Here is a 19,957-nt window from a genome sequence, read left to right as displayed (position 1 = left end):
GTGATAAGTGTTGCATCGTTGCCAGATGACGCATATATGTCTTCGACCGTTATAACCAGGAATATAACCTTCAGTGCTGCTGGCAGCTGTTTCCCTGTAATTTCCTTTATGTGGCCCAGGACTTCCTTCCAGTACATGGTCGCTTTAGGGCAGGACCACCACATGTGGTATAAATCTCCTTTGCCTCTGCAGTTTCTCCATGGTCAGGATCTTAAAAGTAATCCTGGAAGTGACTGGGTGCCAGTGAAGTTCCCTCCTAGCCGAGGTTATGTGTTCCTGTTTTGAGACACCTTTTATAATTCCGACTGCGTCGTTTTGAAAAATTTGGGAGTTTCTGTATACAGTTCTCACTGGCCTCTCCAAGCAAAGCATTGCAATAGTCAATGCGGGGCATTACTATGGCTCGGACCAAGGTTTCGCAATTCCTGCTGGTAACGCATGGTTTAACCAATCTATGTAGCCTCAAATGATACTGAGATTTTGTAATGATGTTTGCTACATGGGTATCTGCACCCAGTGACTCATCCACTATTACTCCTAGAGTTTTGACCTGGTCTAAGGTTTTAATAAAGTGGCCATCGATGGTAGATTCCGAGTATCCCGGCCCCCGTTTCATCCTCGCTTGGGGGATCCAAAGACCAGTAGCTTGGTCTTTCCACTATTAAGGTAAAGCCAGCATTGAGTCATCCAATCTTATTATTTGGTAGATGTTCTGTACGGTTTTTGAGTCCTCAATGTAGTCTCCACTAAGTTCCACTAGTAACTGAGTGTCATTGGCATAGTTTGTAAATTTCACCCCTGCTTTATCCAGGATATTGCACAGAGGGCGTAGAAAGATATTCAAGAGTGCGGGGGACAGACATGCTCCCTGGGGCACTCCGCAAGTGGACAGTATTTGCCCAGAGGATGCTTGGCCCCAACACACACTCTACATCCTGCCTGACAGGAAGGAATTCAACCATTTGACAGCTAATGGAGAGCAATGACCTATCGAAGACAGCGTGGCTAATAGTTTCTTATGGTCCAGGAGGTCAAAAGCTGCTGATAAGTCAAGGAGCATCAGTAGGCCTGCCTTGCTCCTGTCCATCCAGTCCATCATCTGGCTCTGGAAATCTAGTAACGCGCTCTCCGTGCCATGGTGTTCTCTGAATCCGGATTGTCTAGGGTGGAGTATATGAACCACTTTTAGATGTTTTTGCAACTGCATGGTGGCTACTCAAACAACCTTGAGGAGGAAGGGTACATTTGTGATAGGTCTATATAGTTGTTAAAGGTTTTATGATCTGAGACGGCCTTTTTCGACAAAGGTGAAACTACAACCTTCTTGACCTCTTTAGGCATGGTACCGTGCCGGAAAGTGGCATTAGTAAAGCGAGTCAAGAAAGGTGAGAAAATGTTGGCGTTGTTTAGAATAATTTTACCCACCAGAATGTCACCATTACAAGAGATGGGATGCATCTTCTTGAGGACCTCCTCCAATGTCTGCACAGAAATGGCAGAACAATTAAAAAGCATGGCCTCCTCACTCTGGGGGGAGGAGGGTCCTCAATGTTGTCAGGCTTAGAGGCTGAAGCTGGATCGGCCATAATTATTGTATGAGCAATCGTTATTTTATCTATGAATGTTTGTTGGACCTTGAAACAATCTTCCATGGTAGGGGAGGGCAGATCTGATTTCAAATGTTTTTCCAAAGTTTTCAGAATTTCAAAACGTTTTTCACGAGAACCGCCAACGGCAAGCCTCAAGTACTTTCTGTGCTTGTGATGGATGGGCACATGAAAGTAAGCATCCTGAAAGTCCAATGACACCATCCAACCCTTGAGCTGGAAGGCCTGAATGATCTGAGAAAGTGTGACCATCTTGAACTTGTCCTTTCTGAGAAACGTGTTCAAGTATCTTAACTACAAGACCGGTTCTCAATCCTCTGTCCTTTTTGGGGATTAGGACATAGGGAGAGTACCATCCTCTGTTCCTTTCCATTACAGGTATCAGTGCGATAGCACATTTCTGTAGCAGGCTCAACATTTCCTGCAACAGGAATGGATCTGGGGAACATTAAGCAAATGACTTCCCGGATGATGATCCCGAGGTCTCTATATAAAGGGGAGGCAGTAACCTTGGGCTACGGTTTCCAGTGCCCACGAATCCGAAGTAATACCTTGCCATTCTTTCAGATGCTGTGACAGTCTGCCGGGGTGTCATGAGAGAAGACCTCAGAGGTTTTGTGGCGGTTGAAGCAGCAGCTGATGGTAAAGATGTGGCTGCTTGGGTGGGCTTTGCACCTCTCCCTCGTCCATCACAAGGGAATTTTCTTTGTTTGCTTTGACCAGCCTGACCTCTCACTATTCCAATTGAGGAATAGAATTTAAAGGACTTACCCTTCCAAGATGATCTGCTGGGGTGAAATGGCTGTGGCTGCTGATGGCGACACCTAGGGACTTGGCTGCCGGTTTTGAGGTCTGCGCTTATCAAGGCTTTCATCAGCCTTATTACCAAACAAATGAGCCGTCAAAGGACATGTTGAGTCTAGATTGTACGTCAGGTTCAAATCCTGACTTTCTCAACCAGACAAACCTGCGTATAACTGTGCTTGCTGCCATGGCTCTGCTGATACTGTCAGCAGAGTCCAGACCGGATTAAAGAGACTCACTAAGGAACTCGTTTCCATCTCTTCATGAAGCCGTCCCTTTCCTCCCCTTCTGGGATGTGATCAGCAGCCATAGCTATACAGTCCCACAGGGGGAATTTGAATTTTGCTAGTGCACATTTGGAGCTAGTACACTTTAATGCCATGCTTCCAACCGAAGACTTTCTTTGCCCATGAAATGTATCAATACGTTTATCATCCCTATTTGTAGGGATAGTTGGTTTGTAGGGATAGTTAGGTATGCGGCTTGGACCACTACACTTTCTGATGTCAAATGTTTTGACAGGTAGTTCGGGTCGCTAATAGATGGCATGTATTTTTTGGTGGGGTTTCTATTAACTGCAGGGCTAGATTCCGGAACCTCTGAGTTTTCCATTACTCTTTTTTGGAGTTCTACATGAAAGTGTAGTATAGGGTCATTTTACAGCAATGAGAGTTAGCATTCACCTGGCCTAGCAAATGTATATGCTGCAGAATCTAAAAAATCATGTATTTACTCTAACCAGCAAAAAAACTAAAGAGACAATGGGGAAATTTTAAACGGCCCCGGGATTCGTCATTTACTCAAACCAGAACACAATTATTAGGAACATACAAATATGGGCCAGATACATAATTACATTTTTGCCGTATTTAATTGAGAAAGAACTCAGTTAACATGTTTATAGGACTGGCTGAATAACCAAAATAGGTTTTTGAAATGCACATGCAACTGTAGGACAGTAGAAGAACAAGTTACTTCTTACCTTGTAACGTTCTTTCGACGGGATGTTCCTCCGACGTATTCCTCATCTTAGATATCTCCTTCCAGCTCTGCTGGCCTCGGAAAATTTTTTCTCTAGAGGGCGCTGCGCGTCGACGTCCTCCGAGTCGATGTCCTTCGACAGCCGCCGTATCGACGTCGACGTCATCCTGCCTATAAAGGCCACGCGCAGCGTCCGTTGCTCAGTTCCGTTTTGTAGCCCACAATAATACTTTCTGGACTAACTAATCACCCTGAAGGAGCGTAAGCTGCAGCAACAAGGGAAGTAGAACTGCGGGGATGGATGGGAGGGTCGATGAGGAATACGTCGGAGGAACATCCCGTCGAAAGAACGTTACAAGGTAAGAAGTAACTTGTTCTTCGAAGGGATTGTGTCCTCCGACGTATTCCTCATCTTAGATAGGCTCCCATAGCAGTATTCTATTATCGCAGGAGGGAGTACTGACTTCACACTGTCTTCTATTGATGAATAGAATGCAGTACAGCCCTTCCAAACCTAGTCTCTTGACTGGAGGAGGAATCCAGATTGTAAAAACGTGTAAAGGTATGGACAGACGACCATGTAGCGGCCGCACATATGTCTTTAACCGGCACGCCTCTTTTGAGGGCCGATGAAGCTGCAATACCTCTGGTCGAGTGAGCCCTAAGGTTTTGAGGGGGCTCCTTCCCTGCCAGTTTATAACATTCCAGAATGGCTAGAATGATCCATCTGGAAATGGTCTGCTTAGTTATTGGTAACCCCAGCTTGTGACCTGTGTAACCTACAAACAGCTGGTCTGCCTGTCTTATCCTGGCTAGTCTACTAATGTAAAAACGTAAAGCCCTCCTAGAGTCTAGCCTGTGTAACCTCTCTTCCTCTTTCCCCGGGTGAGGAGGAGGATAGAAAGATGGTAGGGTAATCTTCCGAGTGATATGGAATTCAGAAACCACCTTTGGGAGGAAATTAGGCTTCACTTGCAGGACAACTTTGTCTTTGTGAAATATAGTATGAAGTGGTTTACAAGAAAGAGCTTGTAATTCGCTCACCCTTCTAGCAGATGTAAGTGCTATTAATAAAACAGTTTTAAGGGTAAGGAATCTTAACGAACAAGAATGGAGAGGTTCGAAAGGTGTACCCATCAGGAAAGTTAGTACTAAGTTTAAATCCCATAGGGGAACTTGGAATGGTCTTGGGGGATAAACATTGGTTAACCCCTTTAGAAACTGTATTACCAAGGGTAATTTGAAATAGGATGGTTCTTCCGCAGTACGCTTAAAGATGGATAGCGCTGCGAGATAGCCCTTAATGGTGCCAACTTGAAGGCCTGAATTTGCCAAATATAGTAGGAAGGACAAAACCATTGGTGTACCACATGAAAAAGGGTCGATATTCTGTTCTCTACACCAGCTGCAAAATCTGTTCCAACGGCAGCGGTATAAGGACTTTGTTGCTGGCCTCCTTGCTGAAAGCAACACCTCCATAACATCATCAGGGAGGTCCCAATCCTTGTACCTCAGCCTTTCAGAAGCCAAGCGTGAAGGTCGAGGGTTTTGATGTCTGGATGGAGAACCTGACCTCCCTTCTGTGAGAGTAGGTTCTCTCTGAGTGGAAGTCGAATTGGAGGGCAGATGGACAAGTCTAAAAGGTCCGGGTACCACGTTCTCCTGGCCCAATCCGGGGCAATTAGGATCATGGTTCGCCGGAATCTTCTCAACCTCCTGATCATTTGAGGAATGACAGGGACCGGTGGGAACGCGTACAGAAGCGGAAACTCCCAGTCCACTATGAACGCGTCTCCCAGAGCTCCTCTCGGGGGAAATTCCCTTGAGCAAAACAGGTCTCATTTCCTGTTTAGGCTGGTGGCGAACAGATCTACCTGAGGAGTTCCCCAAAGGGCGAAGATCTCTTGAAGGACTTCCTGAGCTAGCTCCCACTCGTGGGATACTGTGTTCTGCCTGCTCAGAGCGTCCGCTGTCAAGTTCTTCTCTCCGGCTAGGTGAACTGCCGATAGAGAGATTCCTTCTTGGATTGCCCAAAACCAGAGATGCATCGCTTCCCTGCACAGGGGTAGTGATCCTACGCCTCCTCTTTTGTTGAGGTAATGCATGGCCACCGTGTTGTACGTCATTATCGGGACGTTCTTCCCTTGTACAGCTGGCAGGAACGCCTTCAGCGCAAGTCTGATGGCTCTCAGCTCTAAAAGGTTGATGTGTAGTCTGGACTCCGATGGAGACCAACGACCGCTGATGGTCAAGTCGTTGGCTTGGGCTCCCCACCCCGTGAGTGAGGCATCCGTGACTACTGTTATCTCCGGCCAGGGTTGCCAAAAATGTTCTCCTTTCAGAATGTTCTCCTGACAGGCCCACCACTGAAGGTCTCGAGCCACCCTGCTGGGAACCTGAAGAAGATCTGTCATTCTCCCTGAGAATTGTGACCACTGAGTCCTCAGTGCCCACTGGAGGGATCTCATTCTCAGGCGAGCCTCTGGCACTAGGAAAATGCAGGATGCCATGAGGCCTAGCAACCTCAAAAAGTCGAAGGCTGGGAGACGTTGGGCATGCTGGAAGTATCCAGGATCGCTCCTATGAACTGGAGTCTCTGCGATGGTATCATTTGTGACTTCTTTAAATTGAGGGAGAAGCCCAGTCTGTGAAGGAAGTGGCACACGTGATTTAGCTGGATCTGAGCTTGTTCCGGAGAAACAGCCCTGATCAACCAATCGTCCAGGTAGGGGTAGACGTGAATCCCTTCCCTCCTTAGACTTGCAGCCACTACCGACATTAACTTGGTGAAGACCCTCGGGGCGGAGGTCAGCCCAAATGGCAGCACTCGAAATTGATAGTGAGAGTTGCCAATTGCGAACCTCAGATATTTCCTGTGTTTGAGATGGATAGGCACATGGAAATAAGCGTCCTGAAGGTCCAGAGATACCAACCAGTCCTGGAACTGAAGGGCCTGGAGGATCTGAGAAAGAGTGACCATCTTGAATTTGTCCTTTCTGAGGAATTTGTTCAATTCTCGCAAGTCCAAGATGGGTCTCATTCCTCCGTCTTTCTTTGGAATGAGAAAGTAAGGGGAGTACCAGCCCTTGTTCCTCTCCGCTACAGGTACCGGTTCTATGGCACCTTTCTCTAGCAGGTCCCAAAATTCCTGCAAGAGGAGCGGATCTGGAGCTTTCTGAGAGCTGATCCCCGGTGGATGACTCTGAGGTATACGTAGGAAAGGCAGGCAGTAAACTTGGGCAACTGTTTCCAATGCCCAAGCATCTGACGTGATAGCCTGCCATACCGTCAGATGTTGAGTCAACCTGCCTCCTACAGGTGTCCTGTGAGAGAAGTCCTCAGAGTGGTTTTGGGGCGGCTGATGCAGATGCCGATGGTAAAGAGGCACCTGCTGTTGCTGCGGCTTTTGAATATCTACCCCGTCCACCTCGGGTAGTTCTTCTTTGACCCCTTTGAGCCGGTCGTCCTCTACCTCTTCCGAATGCGGAGTAGAAGCGAAAGGACTTGCCCCTCGCAGAGGTTCCTGTGGGACGAAAAGGAGTCTGACGGACTCCTAGGGATTTTGCTGCTGCTTTTGAAGTTTGCAGTTTCTCTAAACTGTCATCTGCCTTTTTCCCGAACAAAGTAGAGCCATCGAATGGCATGTTCAAGAGCCTGGCTTGCACATCTGGGGCAAAACCCGACTTTCTCAACCAAGCGAATCTCCTGGTTGATGTACTTGCCGCCATTGCTCTGCTGATACTGTCAGCCGAATCAATGCCCGTCTGGAGGGATTCGCACATAGCGTCTTTACCGTCCTGTATAATATTCAGGAACGCATCCCTTTCTTCTCCCTCCGGGATGCAGTCAGCCGCTGTAGAAGCACACTCCCAAAGTGTATGGCTGAACCTAGCAAGGGTGCAAGTAGCATTAACAGATTTTAACGCCATGCTACACGCTGAAAAGACTTTCTTTGCCATAGCATCATATTTTTTATCGTCCCTGTCCTGTGGGACGGTAGGATAAGCCGTCTTGACATCGGTAGAGGATGCTGCCTGTACCACCAGACTTTCTGGGGATGGGTGTTTAGACAAAAACTCTGGGTCTGTAGAAGATACCCTGTACTTTGTAGACAGTTTTTTATTTACTGCTGGTACTACATCTGGGGTTTCCCAGTTTGTCATGATCTTTCTCTGAAGAGCTTTATGAAAAGGCACCACAGGATCCTCCTGTGGGCCTTTGTCAAGAATATCCGTGAGGTCATCTTGTTGGAAAGATTGTGAAGGTGCAGACCACCCCATGAACTCTGTAATCCTGGCCATTAAGGCTCTTTAGGGGGTTTCAGCATGCTCCCCCGGGTCTGGCTTAGCAAACTCCACCTCAGGGGAAGTGTCTAACCCACTTGCCTCATGTAAAGAATCATGAAGATCCTTTAATCTGCGCTCTTCAGAGGAATATTCCTCTCTAACTGGGGTTACAGGTCCCTGTAACTCAAATGTGTCTTCCTGTTCAGACAAATCACCCTCTTCTAAAATTGAGGATATAGTTCTCAATTGTTCTGAACTCATAAAGGGAGTAAATCCCATTTCCAAAGCAGAGGGTGCCGAACTTGTCATTATTGGCCTCGAAAACGTCGATGCCGAAGCCTTCGAGCGTGGCGTCGAAAACAGAGGCGGAGGCCTCGAAGACCTCGACAGAATTGGAATTCTACTCGACAATATCGAAGCCATTGACGTCGAGGGACTGGGGATAGTCACTGGATGTGTGGTAACCGTGACTTTTCTTGGCGTCGACGCCGGTGTCGAAGCCGGCGTCGAGTCGACAGACCAGTGTGTCGAAGGTCCCCTCGACAACGGCGTCAAAGACATCGACCTCGACGGAACCTTCGAGGAAGGTTTTGAGGTCATAGTCCTGCTCGAGGGTTCGAGACGCGCTCGAGAGGTTTCTTTCGCCGGGTACTGCGACTCGCAGCGTTTTTGACCTTCGGGTCTTTCGACCAGAGCATCGCTCTCGGCAGTCTTCGAGGGGGTCGAGGCCGCGTTCTCGAAGACGATCATATTTTTTCGGAATTCCTCCCATTCAGCCCGGGAACTATGTTTCGTGGGGCACGGGATTCTCTTTGGCGAAACAGAGGAAGAGGAAGACGGAGAAGGGGGATCTTCGACATCTCCTCTTCGAGTGCTTCGATCTCGAGGAGTGATGAGACCCACTCCGAGACCTGGAGCGCGAATGGTGACGAGGAGACGAATGTCTCGACTTCGTCGACGAAGAAGAAGCTTTAAAAATCTTACCTTTCTCCAGCTTCCCCCTACGCTCCTTCAGGGCCTTAGCTGTCATGGACATACAGTCCTCGCACTCCGAACAATGGTGTTCAGCTCCCAAACACCACAGACAAATTCTGTGAGGATCGGTCAACGACATCTTTTTCCCACAATCTCGAAATTTCTTGAAGCCGGATCGAGGAGTTGTCGGTTCCGACGAGGAAGCCATCGAGTACGGATCGAATAACTCGAGGTAAATAGGATTAATCTGACTAAGAACTGAGCAACGGTATTCCGAGGCACTGAGTAAGCGCGGAAAAACGGAACTGAGCAACGGACGCTGCGCGCAGCCTTTATAGGCAGGATGACGTCGATACGGCGGCTGTCGAAGGACATCGACTCGGAGGACGTCGACGCGCAGCACCCTCTAGAGAAAAAAATTTTCCGAGCCAGCAGAGCTGGAAGGAGATATCTAAGATGAGGAATACGTCGGAGGACACAATCCCTTCGAAACACAATTTTTGGATTTAGTAATTGAAGCCAGGGAAGGGAAATGGTCTACTACAGTGCATCAAATACAAACTGACTGCAATTACATTTCGATGCATGACCGTTACCATTCTAGAAGTCTCACAATCGTCTCTTTGGCCAATTTCCCAGATACCGACCCAATTGCTCAGACATAATAGAATTTGAAATGCAGGCAAAACTCTGACAACACGTCTCCTAGCAAGAGTTACTTAGGCGAGCCTATTAAAGAGCCAAAAACATATCTTGCAAATTAACTTTAGAACATCATATAAGAAAGCAGAATACATTGGATACTATTACAGCCGTCTTTAGTTACTCAACACTTACGAATACAATCAAAAAGGAGGTCAGAAGACTATGGTCAATTATAAATGACTGCAGTAAAGACATTCCATTACCAAAATGTGCAGTGAAACGAAGAATGAACTTGAGATGATTTGGTACATGCATACTGAACATCCACAAACGACCTTTTGTATATGCAACCAGAGAGAACTGTGGTCAACTACAGGAACCAGAGGACATTCACCATGCGGGTCTTGTTCAGTATGTCCACAACGGACTGGAAGAAATTAACCATCTATTGACTAATCTAAAGAGCACCACGATATGGTTACATTATCTGGGAACACCATCCACTACCTTGATCCATGATAGGCCATCCATCAAACTTGCAAATACCTACCATGTACCCCAGATTCCCATCCCAACAGAAGCACTTTGTTGTTGGGGACCATCCTAGAAATCCTTATAATAGCAGATACTGGCACATGTGAAGTAGCTTTATACCATTTAACATTTGCTGGCAGGCTAAACAAGTCCTTGATGTTAGCACCCTCTAACATGTGCTTTCTTTTTTCCAATATTTCGCTCTCAATGCACACAAACTCTAGAATTCTCTACCACCATCACTATCCATTCACTCTATACCCTCACATTTACACCCATCACAAAACAAATCCATCTGGCTTGCCTTTCCTGGTGACTTGCTTAGTCTTGGTACCCAATAATGATTTCCCCCTGCAGAACAGTTTTTACATTGCTTGACCGTTTCTACTGCAATAATGTCTTTAATGGTTCCAAAAGTAATATTGGGAAGTATTGATTTCTCAAACAAAAGCACATTTCATTTTCGCAAAGTGGGGTTTTTGTTACCCTTATTCCAACGCCAGTAAATTGGTCCACTGAAGGAACACTGCTTTGAGATCCAGACCCCTTCTCACTTTCTGTGCTGCCCTCTTCATCCTGGGATTGACTTCCCTCGACGTCTCCTTTTTTCATCACTAATGTGGCTTTACCACCGGGTACCAGCTTCTGAAACACTTCACTGAAATTCTTTGATACCTTTAGAAAAATAAATAAACGTATTGTAAATGTTTCTGTCTTTGTGTAAAATTATATTCCGCAGAGTTCTGATAATATTTTACACAATACTTCCATTCCTAGTCCCCTCTGCTGAATTTTTTATTTCAATTACAAATATCATTGGTGAAGACCTGGAATGGGAGGGTATCGGGTAATAAAATTGCGGCAAACATTTCACCGGTAAAAAGAAATCGCGGCAAAAATGCTGTGGTTTGACCCAATAAAGGTGTACCCCATTATGCCATTTAAGGGGAGCGGGAGTTGCATGGGTGTCCCCCCTTCCCCTTAAATGGTATAATGGGTCCAGGGGTTGCGGGGGTGTCCCCCGCATCCTTTACATGATTGTGGCGGCAAAACCACAGCATTTTTGCCGCAATATTTTTTATTTACAGCCATTTTTGCTGCGATTTTAAGACATGGAACCGAATGGGATTAGGTGACCACCCACCTTAAGCTGTAGAGAAATACAAAAAGTGAATTACCTGTAACTATTGTTTTCCAGCACAGGAACCTTTAAATCGATTCACATGATGTGAACACTTCCATTGTCAAGATGGGATTGTAGTAATGCATCACAACAGTAATAAACTAAAACTAGAGTCTTTTTGCCTCAATATGGGGAGTTTAACTTAGTAGCCTGTAAATACATCTTCAGATTTTTAACATACACTACCAAAGTAATGTACTTCATCCTCCTGCCTCTAAAGGGAGGTAGATGTATGTGCATTTATGAAGGATAGTATTGCTGGAGAACTATAGTTACAGAAAAGTAACTGTTTCCTCTCTAGAATTGGATCATTCACAGTCACAGGATGTTAATGGATCAAATAGTAATCAAAGTTTAGAGTTAGAAGCAGTAGCACAATGAAGAATCTGTGGGAGGAACATCCATCAGAAAGAACATTACCAAATGTATGGGTAAATTGCTCTTCCAATGGAAAGAGTCCTACCATATATTGCTCATCTTACATAGAGTGCCATAGCAGTATAACTGCTTTCCGAGGTATGAAGAGCAAGACCAGAGAGAAAGGATCAAATCAAGACATTTTGGATGACTGATCTGCCTAAACTGATGTCCTGACCAGAAAGAATCTTTAACACAATGCTTGGAAAAGGTATGGAATGATGACCAGGTTGCAGTCTGATAGATATCCAGCACCGTTTTCCCTCTCAAAGGAGCAATAGTGGTTGCCATTCCCCTGGAATAATGTGCAGTGCAATAGCATTCTGAGATGCAAAGGACTATCTAGCTGGACAATGTCAATTCTTCCATTGCCTATCATGCCTATCCTAGCACCAATGTACACTACTGACAGCTGTTCAAATCTGAATTCACAGGCACGCTGTTCTCAAAATAGGGCATCTCTTCTAACAATTACAATGATACTGAAATATATATGTATCGTGTTCCCAAAATATTACAAATTTTATTAATCACACAAAATCATGTTTCATAAAAAAAAATCATAAAAATGATCATATAGCATAAAACAAATTACAAAAACTTAAAACGCCACAAGTGACACCAACATAAGTGGGTCCTAATAATGTAGTTGTTAAAGGGTCAACGCGTGTAACTCATTCACACTTGGAGCCCTAAGCCTCAATGATTTTGGCTATTTCTTGTTCTTATTGGTACATTTATAGATTCCACTTGTACAAGTTTCTATCCCTTAAAAACAACAATGTAGGACATTTTTCAGGGGTGTGCAGTATCTTGTGTTGATTCCTAAAATCTTTTAACATGGGAGGAGTACCCTGTTGATCAAAAAGACATATATTAATACTCTGTGTCATAGTACTAATCTATTGTTTCATACAGTATTACCACCCTAATCCCCAGACAGGTGTGCAGTATGTTAATAATTACATACCTCTATTGGTCGAGGGGTTAGTATCCTGGAGTCTTTCGTAACCTCTACTGGTTTTACTATGCAGACTCCAATTTCTTGTAGGAATTCTTGCCTTCTTTCATCTATTTTCTAACCTAGCATACAACAGATATTGAAGTTACACTAATGTGTATACACCATGTTGTGTATTATCGTGATGTTACTATAATTAGTGTCTTATCCTGATCCTGTAAATCCAACTCTTAGATTGTCTTGTTGGAGATGACCAGACGACAACAAGTCTTTGTTACCTCTATTAACATGTGACGTTCTTCTCTATTTAGAGAATACAGGTGGATGCCTGTAAACAAAAGAAAGGAACCACCGCCCTACGTCAGCTGAAGTATGTTCAACGATCAAGGGACTAACACTTGGCTATGGATAGTGAAACCGTAATTCCTGCTCAAAGCCACTTGCTTGTGTCTCTATGGTAGATGCTAATCTCAGTTTCAATTTCCAGGTTTCCACAATGTGTAGAGCCCAATTCCAAATACTCTTAAAGCCTTGGTACTCAAGTCTCCTGTGTTATCTCTGATCTGGAAAAATACCAAACGTTCCTATGAGTATCAGGGCCATGCATTTAGTTCTTAGGCCATATTTTTTAAAAGAACTCATGGGCCATAGTTCCAAAAAAACGAACTTGCTTGCACTAACTCCCTCCGCGTATCGTCGTAACACGCAGATGCCAAGGTAGTCTCAGATTTTACTTTTACTTTTTTAAAGCAGTGAAAATCACGGCCTTAAACAACTTCACCACGCTCCCGCGCGTCCAAACCGGAGGCACGACGCGAATGCGTGATGATGTCACCACGCGCCTGTGCGTGGGTAAACCACTGGCAGGCAGAAACTGAACCGGAGAGAATTTGTTTGTCAGCTCTTTAAGGAATTGTATCACTGTGGGTAAAGAGAAAAAAAAAAAAAACACACTGCTCAGGAGTGCGTCTAAAAACAGATAGGGCAGCAAGTAAACCCTCAACTGTCGACACCTCGTGGCCCTGCCGGGCAAGATGTAGCAAAGATGATAAAACAGAAGGAGTGTTGCACAAATAGGGGTCTATCTGTTTGTCCCTAGTGCGCCAGCTGCAGAACATTTTCCAACTGCAAAATGCTTTTGTTGTTCTTGCAGAAAGTGAGACCTCCATGACGTCTTTTGGAAGGTCACAGTACATGTTCCTCAGAAGCAATGAGTGAAGATTCAGTGTCCCGAGGCTTGGGTGAACGATAGGCCTCCGAAAGTCAGCCTGCTCTACAAGGTACATGACGAGGAGGAAAGATGGCCACATCGAGAAGGTCCTGGTACCATGTCTTACTGTCCAAATAGGGGGGTAAATAGAATCATGGTGGTCCCGAATGTCTCCTCAACCACTTCAGAATACAAGGGTTGATGGGAACCGGCAGGAATGCACATAGAAGTGGAAAGTGCTAGTCACCACTAACTTGCCACAGTTGTCACCTGGTATTGGGACTGCAGGCAAACCGATCCTCTTGAGAGGTTGCCCAAATGTTAAGGGTCTCTTTAAAGACTTCCTGGTCTAACTCACAATTGTAACCTGGCTGGTCAGGGTATTTGCCATCATATTCCCTGTCCCGGCCAGATGGATTCCTGAAAAGCAAGATATTGCTCTGTAATGCTCAAAACCAAAATTGCATTGCCTCCCCTACACCAGGGCAGTGATCCTACACCACTTACTCTTTTGTTGCAGTAGTGCATGACCACCGTTTTGCCTGTTTACTACGGGTAAGAATGTCCCAATTCTAAGGGAGGAAGGATATTAGTGCCAGTCTGAGAGCATGCTGTTTCAAAAGGATTATGTGTAGTTTTGCTTCAACTAGGGACCACAAACCGCTCACCATCGGGTGGTTCAGGCGATCACGCCGGCCTTTCATTGAGGAATCTGTCACCACGATCACCTCGGACCCGCCTGCCAAAAAGCTCTCCTGCCATCAAATACTCCCTGTGGGCTCACCATTTGGAACCTGTAAAAGGTCTGCGTCATGTTCCCTGAGAACTGTGACCACACTGAGACCTAAGGAGCAACTAATGGGACCTCAGGCTCGGTCACGCCTACAGCACCAGAAAAATGAATGAGGCCCAGTAAATTAGCTGGGGAGCAAGGATAGCTCGGGGCAATGCATTTGTCTTGGAAGCAAGATTTGAGTCCCAATCCCACGCTTAGAAACCACTTGTTGGAAACCATTTACAGATCTATATGGTGAATGTGTATCTGAGGATTAGTTGTTTCTATTGGATCCGACTATCCGATTTATTTATGTGCATCAGTTGAGGATTCCCCCGTTTTGTTTTTGTTCTGTTTTATGTAGTCTGTGTGTGGTCTTTATGTCTTTGTAATGTTCTATGTTGCGTAATTTATTATTATATTTTTTTTTATTCAATTATTTTGGATTAGGGATCTTATTTTGCGAATAATACAAAATGTGTCTTGTATTATCAGAAATGTTTCAATTTTTATCCATGATTTGGACTTTGTTTTTGCTTCTGTACCTATGAAACACTGAGTGTTATATTTAATACTCTGACCTTTTGGTGATGTATGACAATGCATTACTTACCGTAAAAGCATTGCATTTCTGATGGTTGTATCTGCTTAGATTCACATGCTGTGCATAGGTCCGACATCCAGTGGTCACTGCGGGTTATTGCATTTTGTTTTTCGTAGTCGAAAAGGGACGTCGACAAGGCGGGTCTGAAATACTATCCCTATAGTGACGTGCGTTGTACCCACAATCCCTCACGCGTCGAGGTCCCTCTGTTTGTATTTTTCTGCCCTGAGGGAGCCTTCTAGATGTGAGTGAGTACAGAAAAGAGAGATATAAAAGGAAGTCTATGTTCCTTCCATCCGAGCGGGGAGGAAGGGTGGGCGCATGTGAATCTAAGCAGATACAACCATCAGAAATGCTTTTACGGTAAGTAATGCATTGTCTTCTGATGTTTGTTAATCTGCTTAGAATCACATGCTGTGCATAGACTAGCGAGCAGTACCCGGAGTTGGCGGTGGGTTATGAGAAGGAACAGTAGAGAAAAGATGTCTTAATACTGCCTGTCCCACCTGGGAGTCAGATCTCGAGTATGCATCTAGACAGTAGTGTTTTGTAAAGGTGTGCACAGAACTCCAGGTAGCCGCTTTGCAGATGGACTCAAGGGGAACATTTGCAATGAATGCTATGGACGCCCCCGTGCCTCGAGTAGAGTGTGCTCTTGGCTTAAAGGGCAGCTCTCTCTTAGCAAGAGTATAGCAGAGAGTGATGCATTGAACAATCCATCTAGAAATAGTGGACTTTGAAACTGCATCCCCTTCTCTTCCTGCTGCCACCGAGACGAAGAACTGATTAGTCTTCCTCAGTGGTCTGGTTCTTTCCATGTAGAACATGACCGCTCTGCGCACATCTAGTGTGTGCAGAGTTTTTCTCCCAAGTTGGAAGGATTTTGAAAGAACGTTGGCAGTTCTATAGGCTGGTTTACGTGGAATTTCGGATCAAACCTTGGGTGCGTGCGTAGAACCACCTTATCTCTGAACTGTAACGAAGGGGTCTAGAACAGAAAGAGCCTGTAGTTCACTTACTCTCCTGATGGAGGTGATAGCTATTAGAAAAGCAGTCTTAAGAGTGAGGTGTTTAAGAGATGCTTTGTGCATGGGTTCGAATGGTGAGCCCATGAGTCTGGTAAGTACCACGTTAAGGTCCCATCCGGGAGCTGGGTCAGCTATCGGGGGGTGTATTCTCTTTACTCCCTCCATGAAGGCCTTTATAACAGGGATCTTCCACCACGACACTGAGTTGGGAAGTGGTGTATGTAGAAAGTGCCGCTAGGTGGACTTTAATGGAATTGAACACTAGACCTGAATCCAATAAGTGGGTCAGGTATAGAACAATATGTGTGGGAGAGCAGTCAATCGGGTTGATGCTTTTTCCTCTGCACCAGATGACAAATCTCTTCCACTTGCTAGAATAGCAGTGGCGAGTGTTAGGTTTTCTGGCTTCCCTGAGGATGTCCATGCATCTCTGCGGGAGCTGTAGATGTCCGAATTCTATGATCTCAGGAGCCAAGCTGCTAAGTTCATGTTCTGGGGGCATGGATGCAGAGTCCTGCCCTTGTCTTGTGACAGCATGTTGTACGGGCAGAGGAGTTTCACTGGGGGAGATAGAGACATCTCCATCAAGTGAGCGAACCATGGCTGTCGGGCCCACATCGGGGCCACCAGTATCATGGTCACTTGTTCCTGGTGCATCTTGTGCACCACCTTGTTGAGAAGGGGAGTCGGGGGGGAAAAGCGTAAACAAATTTCCCTGACCATTGCATCGACAGACCGTTCCCCTTGGATTGGTTCTGGGGGTACCTGGAGGCGTAACTTTGGCATTGTGAGTTCTCCAGGGTTGCGAACAGGTCTATTTCTGGGAATCGCCATTGTGTGAAGACGTCGAAGACGATGTCTTCGTGCAGTCGCCATTCGTACTCTTCGGGCAGGGGGAAATCTCTGCTGAGTTTGTCTGCCAGTAGATTGAGTTCCCCTGGTACATGTTGTGACAGTAGGAACATATTTTGTTTGAGAGCCCACTTCCATATATTTTGGGCCAGTTTGGACAGTCCTGGAGAGTGGGTGCCCCCTGCTTGTTGATGTAGTACATGGCTGTGGTGCTGTCTGTAAGGACCAACACAGTCTTGCCTTGTAGGTGTTCCTGGAAGGCTTTTAGCGCCTTGAACACAGTTAGTAGCTCCAGTAGATTTATGTGCTTGGATGCTACGTTCGGAGTCCACACTCCGTGAGCAGTCTGATGGGATAGGTGAGCCCCATCCTGTGAGGGATGCGTCTGTGGTTAGAGTGGCTTCTGCCGCGGGTGTGGCAAAGGGTTTCCCTCTTTCCAGGTTTTCCTTTGTCCACCACCGTAGCGAGAAAACCAAGGCCTGCGAGACCACCACTAGATCGTCCCATAGTCTGCTGGCCTGACAGCACTGGCTGTTGAGCCACTCTTGCATAGGGCGCATGCGCAGGCGCGCGTGAGGTACCAAATAAATACACGACGCCATCATGCCTAGCAAGCGCATTGCTTTGCGTACCGTCACCTCTCGACCGGTTACATATTGAGGGATCTGAAACAGCATGTTTTGGACCCTCTCGTTGGAGGGGAAGACAAGGCCGTCCTTTGTTTGAATTAGAGCCCCTAGGAATTGTTTGATTTGACTGGGGTCTAGGCTGGACTTCTTTTCGTTGATGGAGAAGCCCAACTGGAACAAAAGGTCTACCGTCTTTTGGGTATTGGAGAAGCATGTTTCGTAAGAATCCCCTTTTATGAGCCAGTCGTCGAGGTAAGGGTAAACTGGGATGGACAACCTGCGCAGGTGGGCCGCTGCCACTGCCAGTACCTTCGTGAATACCCTTGGTGCCGATGCTATGCCGAAGGGTAGCACTCTGAACTGGTAGTGTTTGCCCTCTATCATAAACCTGAGGTATCTTCTGTGCGCTGGCAACATTAAAATATGAAAGTATGCATCTTTCATGTCCAATGTTGTCATGTAATCTCCCTGTGATAGCAGTGGGATCACTTCCTGTAAGGTCACCATACGAAACTTCTGGGGTTTGATAAACTTGTTCGCTGGGCGCAGATCTAATACAGGGCGCATGGTTAGATCCTTTTTGGGTACAAGGAAGTACACTGAATAAATACCTTCCGTTACCTGAGATAGAGGCACGACCTCTATGGCTCCTTTTTCCAGCAGTAGTTGTACTTCTTGGAGAAGGATGGCAAGGTGTTCCGGTGTCATGCGTCGTCCCCTCGGAGGTCTGTATGTTGGGGAACCGTTGAATTCGATGCAGTATCCGTGGGCTACGGTGGAAAGTACCCAGCGGTCTGACGTTATTCCCTCCCATGCTGGAAGAAAGGATGTTATCCGGCCCCCGACCGGTGTTGCATGGGAGGGGACGCGAATCTTCGCGTCACTTGGTGTTGTTGGGGGCTTGGGAGCCTCTGGGGGTGGACCCCTGACCTCTCCCTTTGCCACGGCGCTGGCCTCTTTGGCTGTACTGCCCACTATTGGTCTGGTAATTGGTGGCAGGGTACTGTTGCTGCTGATTCTGCTGTTGGCGTTGGCCACGAAAAAAAGCGTTTGTTGCCATAGCCGCGTCTGGTAGTGGGCTTAGAGATCTGGTCAAGAGTTTTGATAGTATATAACCTCTTGCCCTCCTTGTCAGGTGGTGCCTCGCTGGTGGACAGCGGCACCCCTGCCCTCTTCCTTGTATTAGTTACTACAAGGGAATCCGGAATGGAATGTCCCTTGATGTACAGCGGGTCTGAGGGTGAAGGAGTGAAAAGTTTTTCAATTCTTGGATTACCTCCTCTGATTAGTGCGGGTGTGGATAGCAAAGGGATGGTTCTTCTCTTCACTGAAGCGAGGAGGGGAATGGTCTGGCTGACCGGGGGTTTCTCCTTAATTACTCTTTCCACAAAGTCTATTTCAGGAGAGATCTCCCCAGTGTCCAGTTCGAAATGTGCTGCTGCTCTGCGCAACAGGGCATTGAACGTGGGCTGATCGTCAATGGGAGACGTGTTTCTAACAGGTGAATTGTCAGGAGGATTTAGGTTCAGGACATCAGTGTCCGAATATACTGATGGGATTGCCAGGGATGAGGTCCTTCTTCTGGATTTTCTCCGAAGCCTTCTCCTACCATGTCTGGGCTGTCTTCCAGACCTTCCTCCTGGTTCTGTCCCTCTTCATCGTCCACAAATTCATCCTCCTCTTCCAAGTATTGTTCCTCACCAGTGAGGTCATACACATTATGGAAATCTGAGGCTGTGTCCTGCTGGGGATTGAATAGTCTTGGATATTTGGCCCTGGGGTCCTCCTGAGGCCCTTCTCTTGTTCTCTTGGGAGTGGGAGGGTTCTGGGTCTTCATAAACCTCTCCATTCTCTCCATACAGAGATGGAGCCTTTCCATGGTTTCATGGGGTACCCCTGAGGAGCGGTCTAGCGGGGGAAAATTAGTGTCATCTAGCTGAAAATGGCTCGACCTCTCCCATAACGTCGAGGAAAGTGTCCCGTCGCCTTCCGAAAAGCCTTCCGGTGTGCTGGGGGTCCCCCCGACTGAAGGGGGTAGTCCCCGTCTTTCTGCGGGCTTTTTCGGCGTGTCTTTCGACCTTTGCGTAGCGCTCGACGTGTCTTTCGGCGTACGCTTCTGGGCGTCGGCTACAACGATCCTCGCCAAGCTCTCTGCGACTCGTTTGTCAGCGGAGGGCTGTGGTTTCGACGTTACGGGTGTCGATCGTTCTACGGCTGCGTGCGATCTCTGCTGGTGCGCGCCGGCTGATGGTTTGGGGGCGGCGCCCTTATTTGCCAAAAGCCCAGTCGCTGGTCGCGGCTGCGAGAGGGGCTTCGAACCTGAACGGTCCGAGGAGGCCGCCGGTGGAACCGGTGTCTCCTTTGGCGCTGATGCTTTCTTCGTCTTCGACGAAGAAGAGCCATGGGTTGTGTGCTTATGTGTGGTATTGTGTGCGTCAGTGTCGCCGGGGTGTTCATCCCCATAAG

The 19,957-nt window shown here is 46.6% G+C and overlaps 1 protein-coding gene across 1 annotated transcript in view; it reads right to left on the bottom strand.

Moving 5' to 3' along the window:
- The window catches only part of SMC3 (structural maintenance of chromosomes 3), a 1,173,064-nt gene that overhangs the window by 98,384 nt on the left and 1,054,723 nt on the right, over positions 1-19,957 (bottom strand). Inside the window, exon 26 of the mRNA XM_069611771.1 lies at positions 10,319-10,507. Within this exon, the coding sequence (XP_069467872.1) occupies positions 10,319-10,507 (189 nt within the window). The remainder of the gene's footprint in view (positions 1-10,318; positions 10,508-19,957) is intronic.

Source organism: Ambystoma mexicanum, chromosome 8, assembly GCF_040938575.1.
Source record: "Ambystoma mexicanum isolate Mex_15411 chromosome 8, UKY_AmexF1_1, whole genome shotgun sequence".
NCBI classification, from domain to species: Eukaryota; Metazoa; Chordata; class Amphibia; order Caudata; family Ambystomatidae; genus Ambystoma; species Ambystoma mexicanum.
The sequence above is the reverse complement of the archived record's forward strand: the minus strand, read 5'-3'. Positions and strand labels throughout refer to the sequence as shown.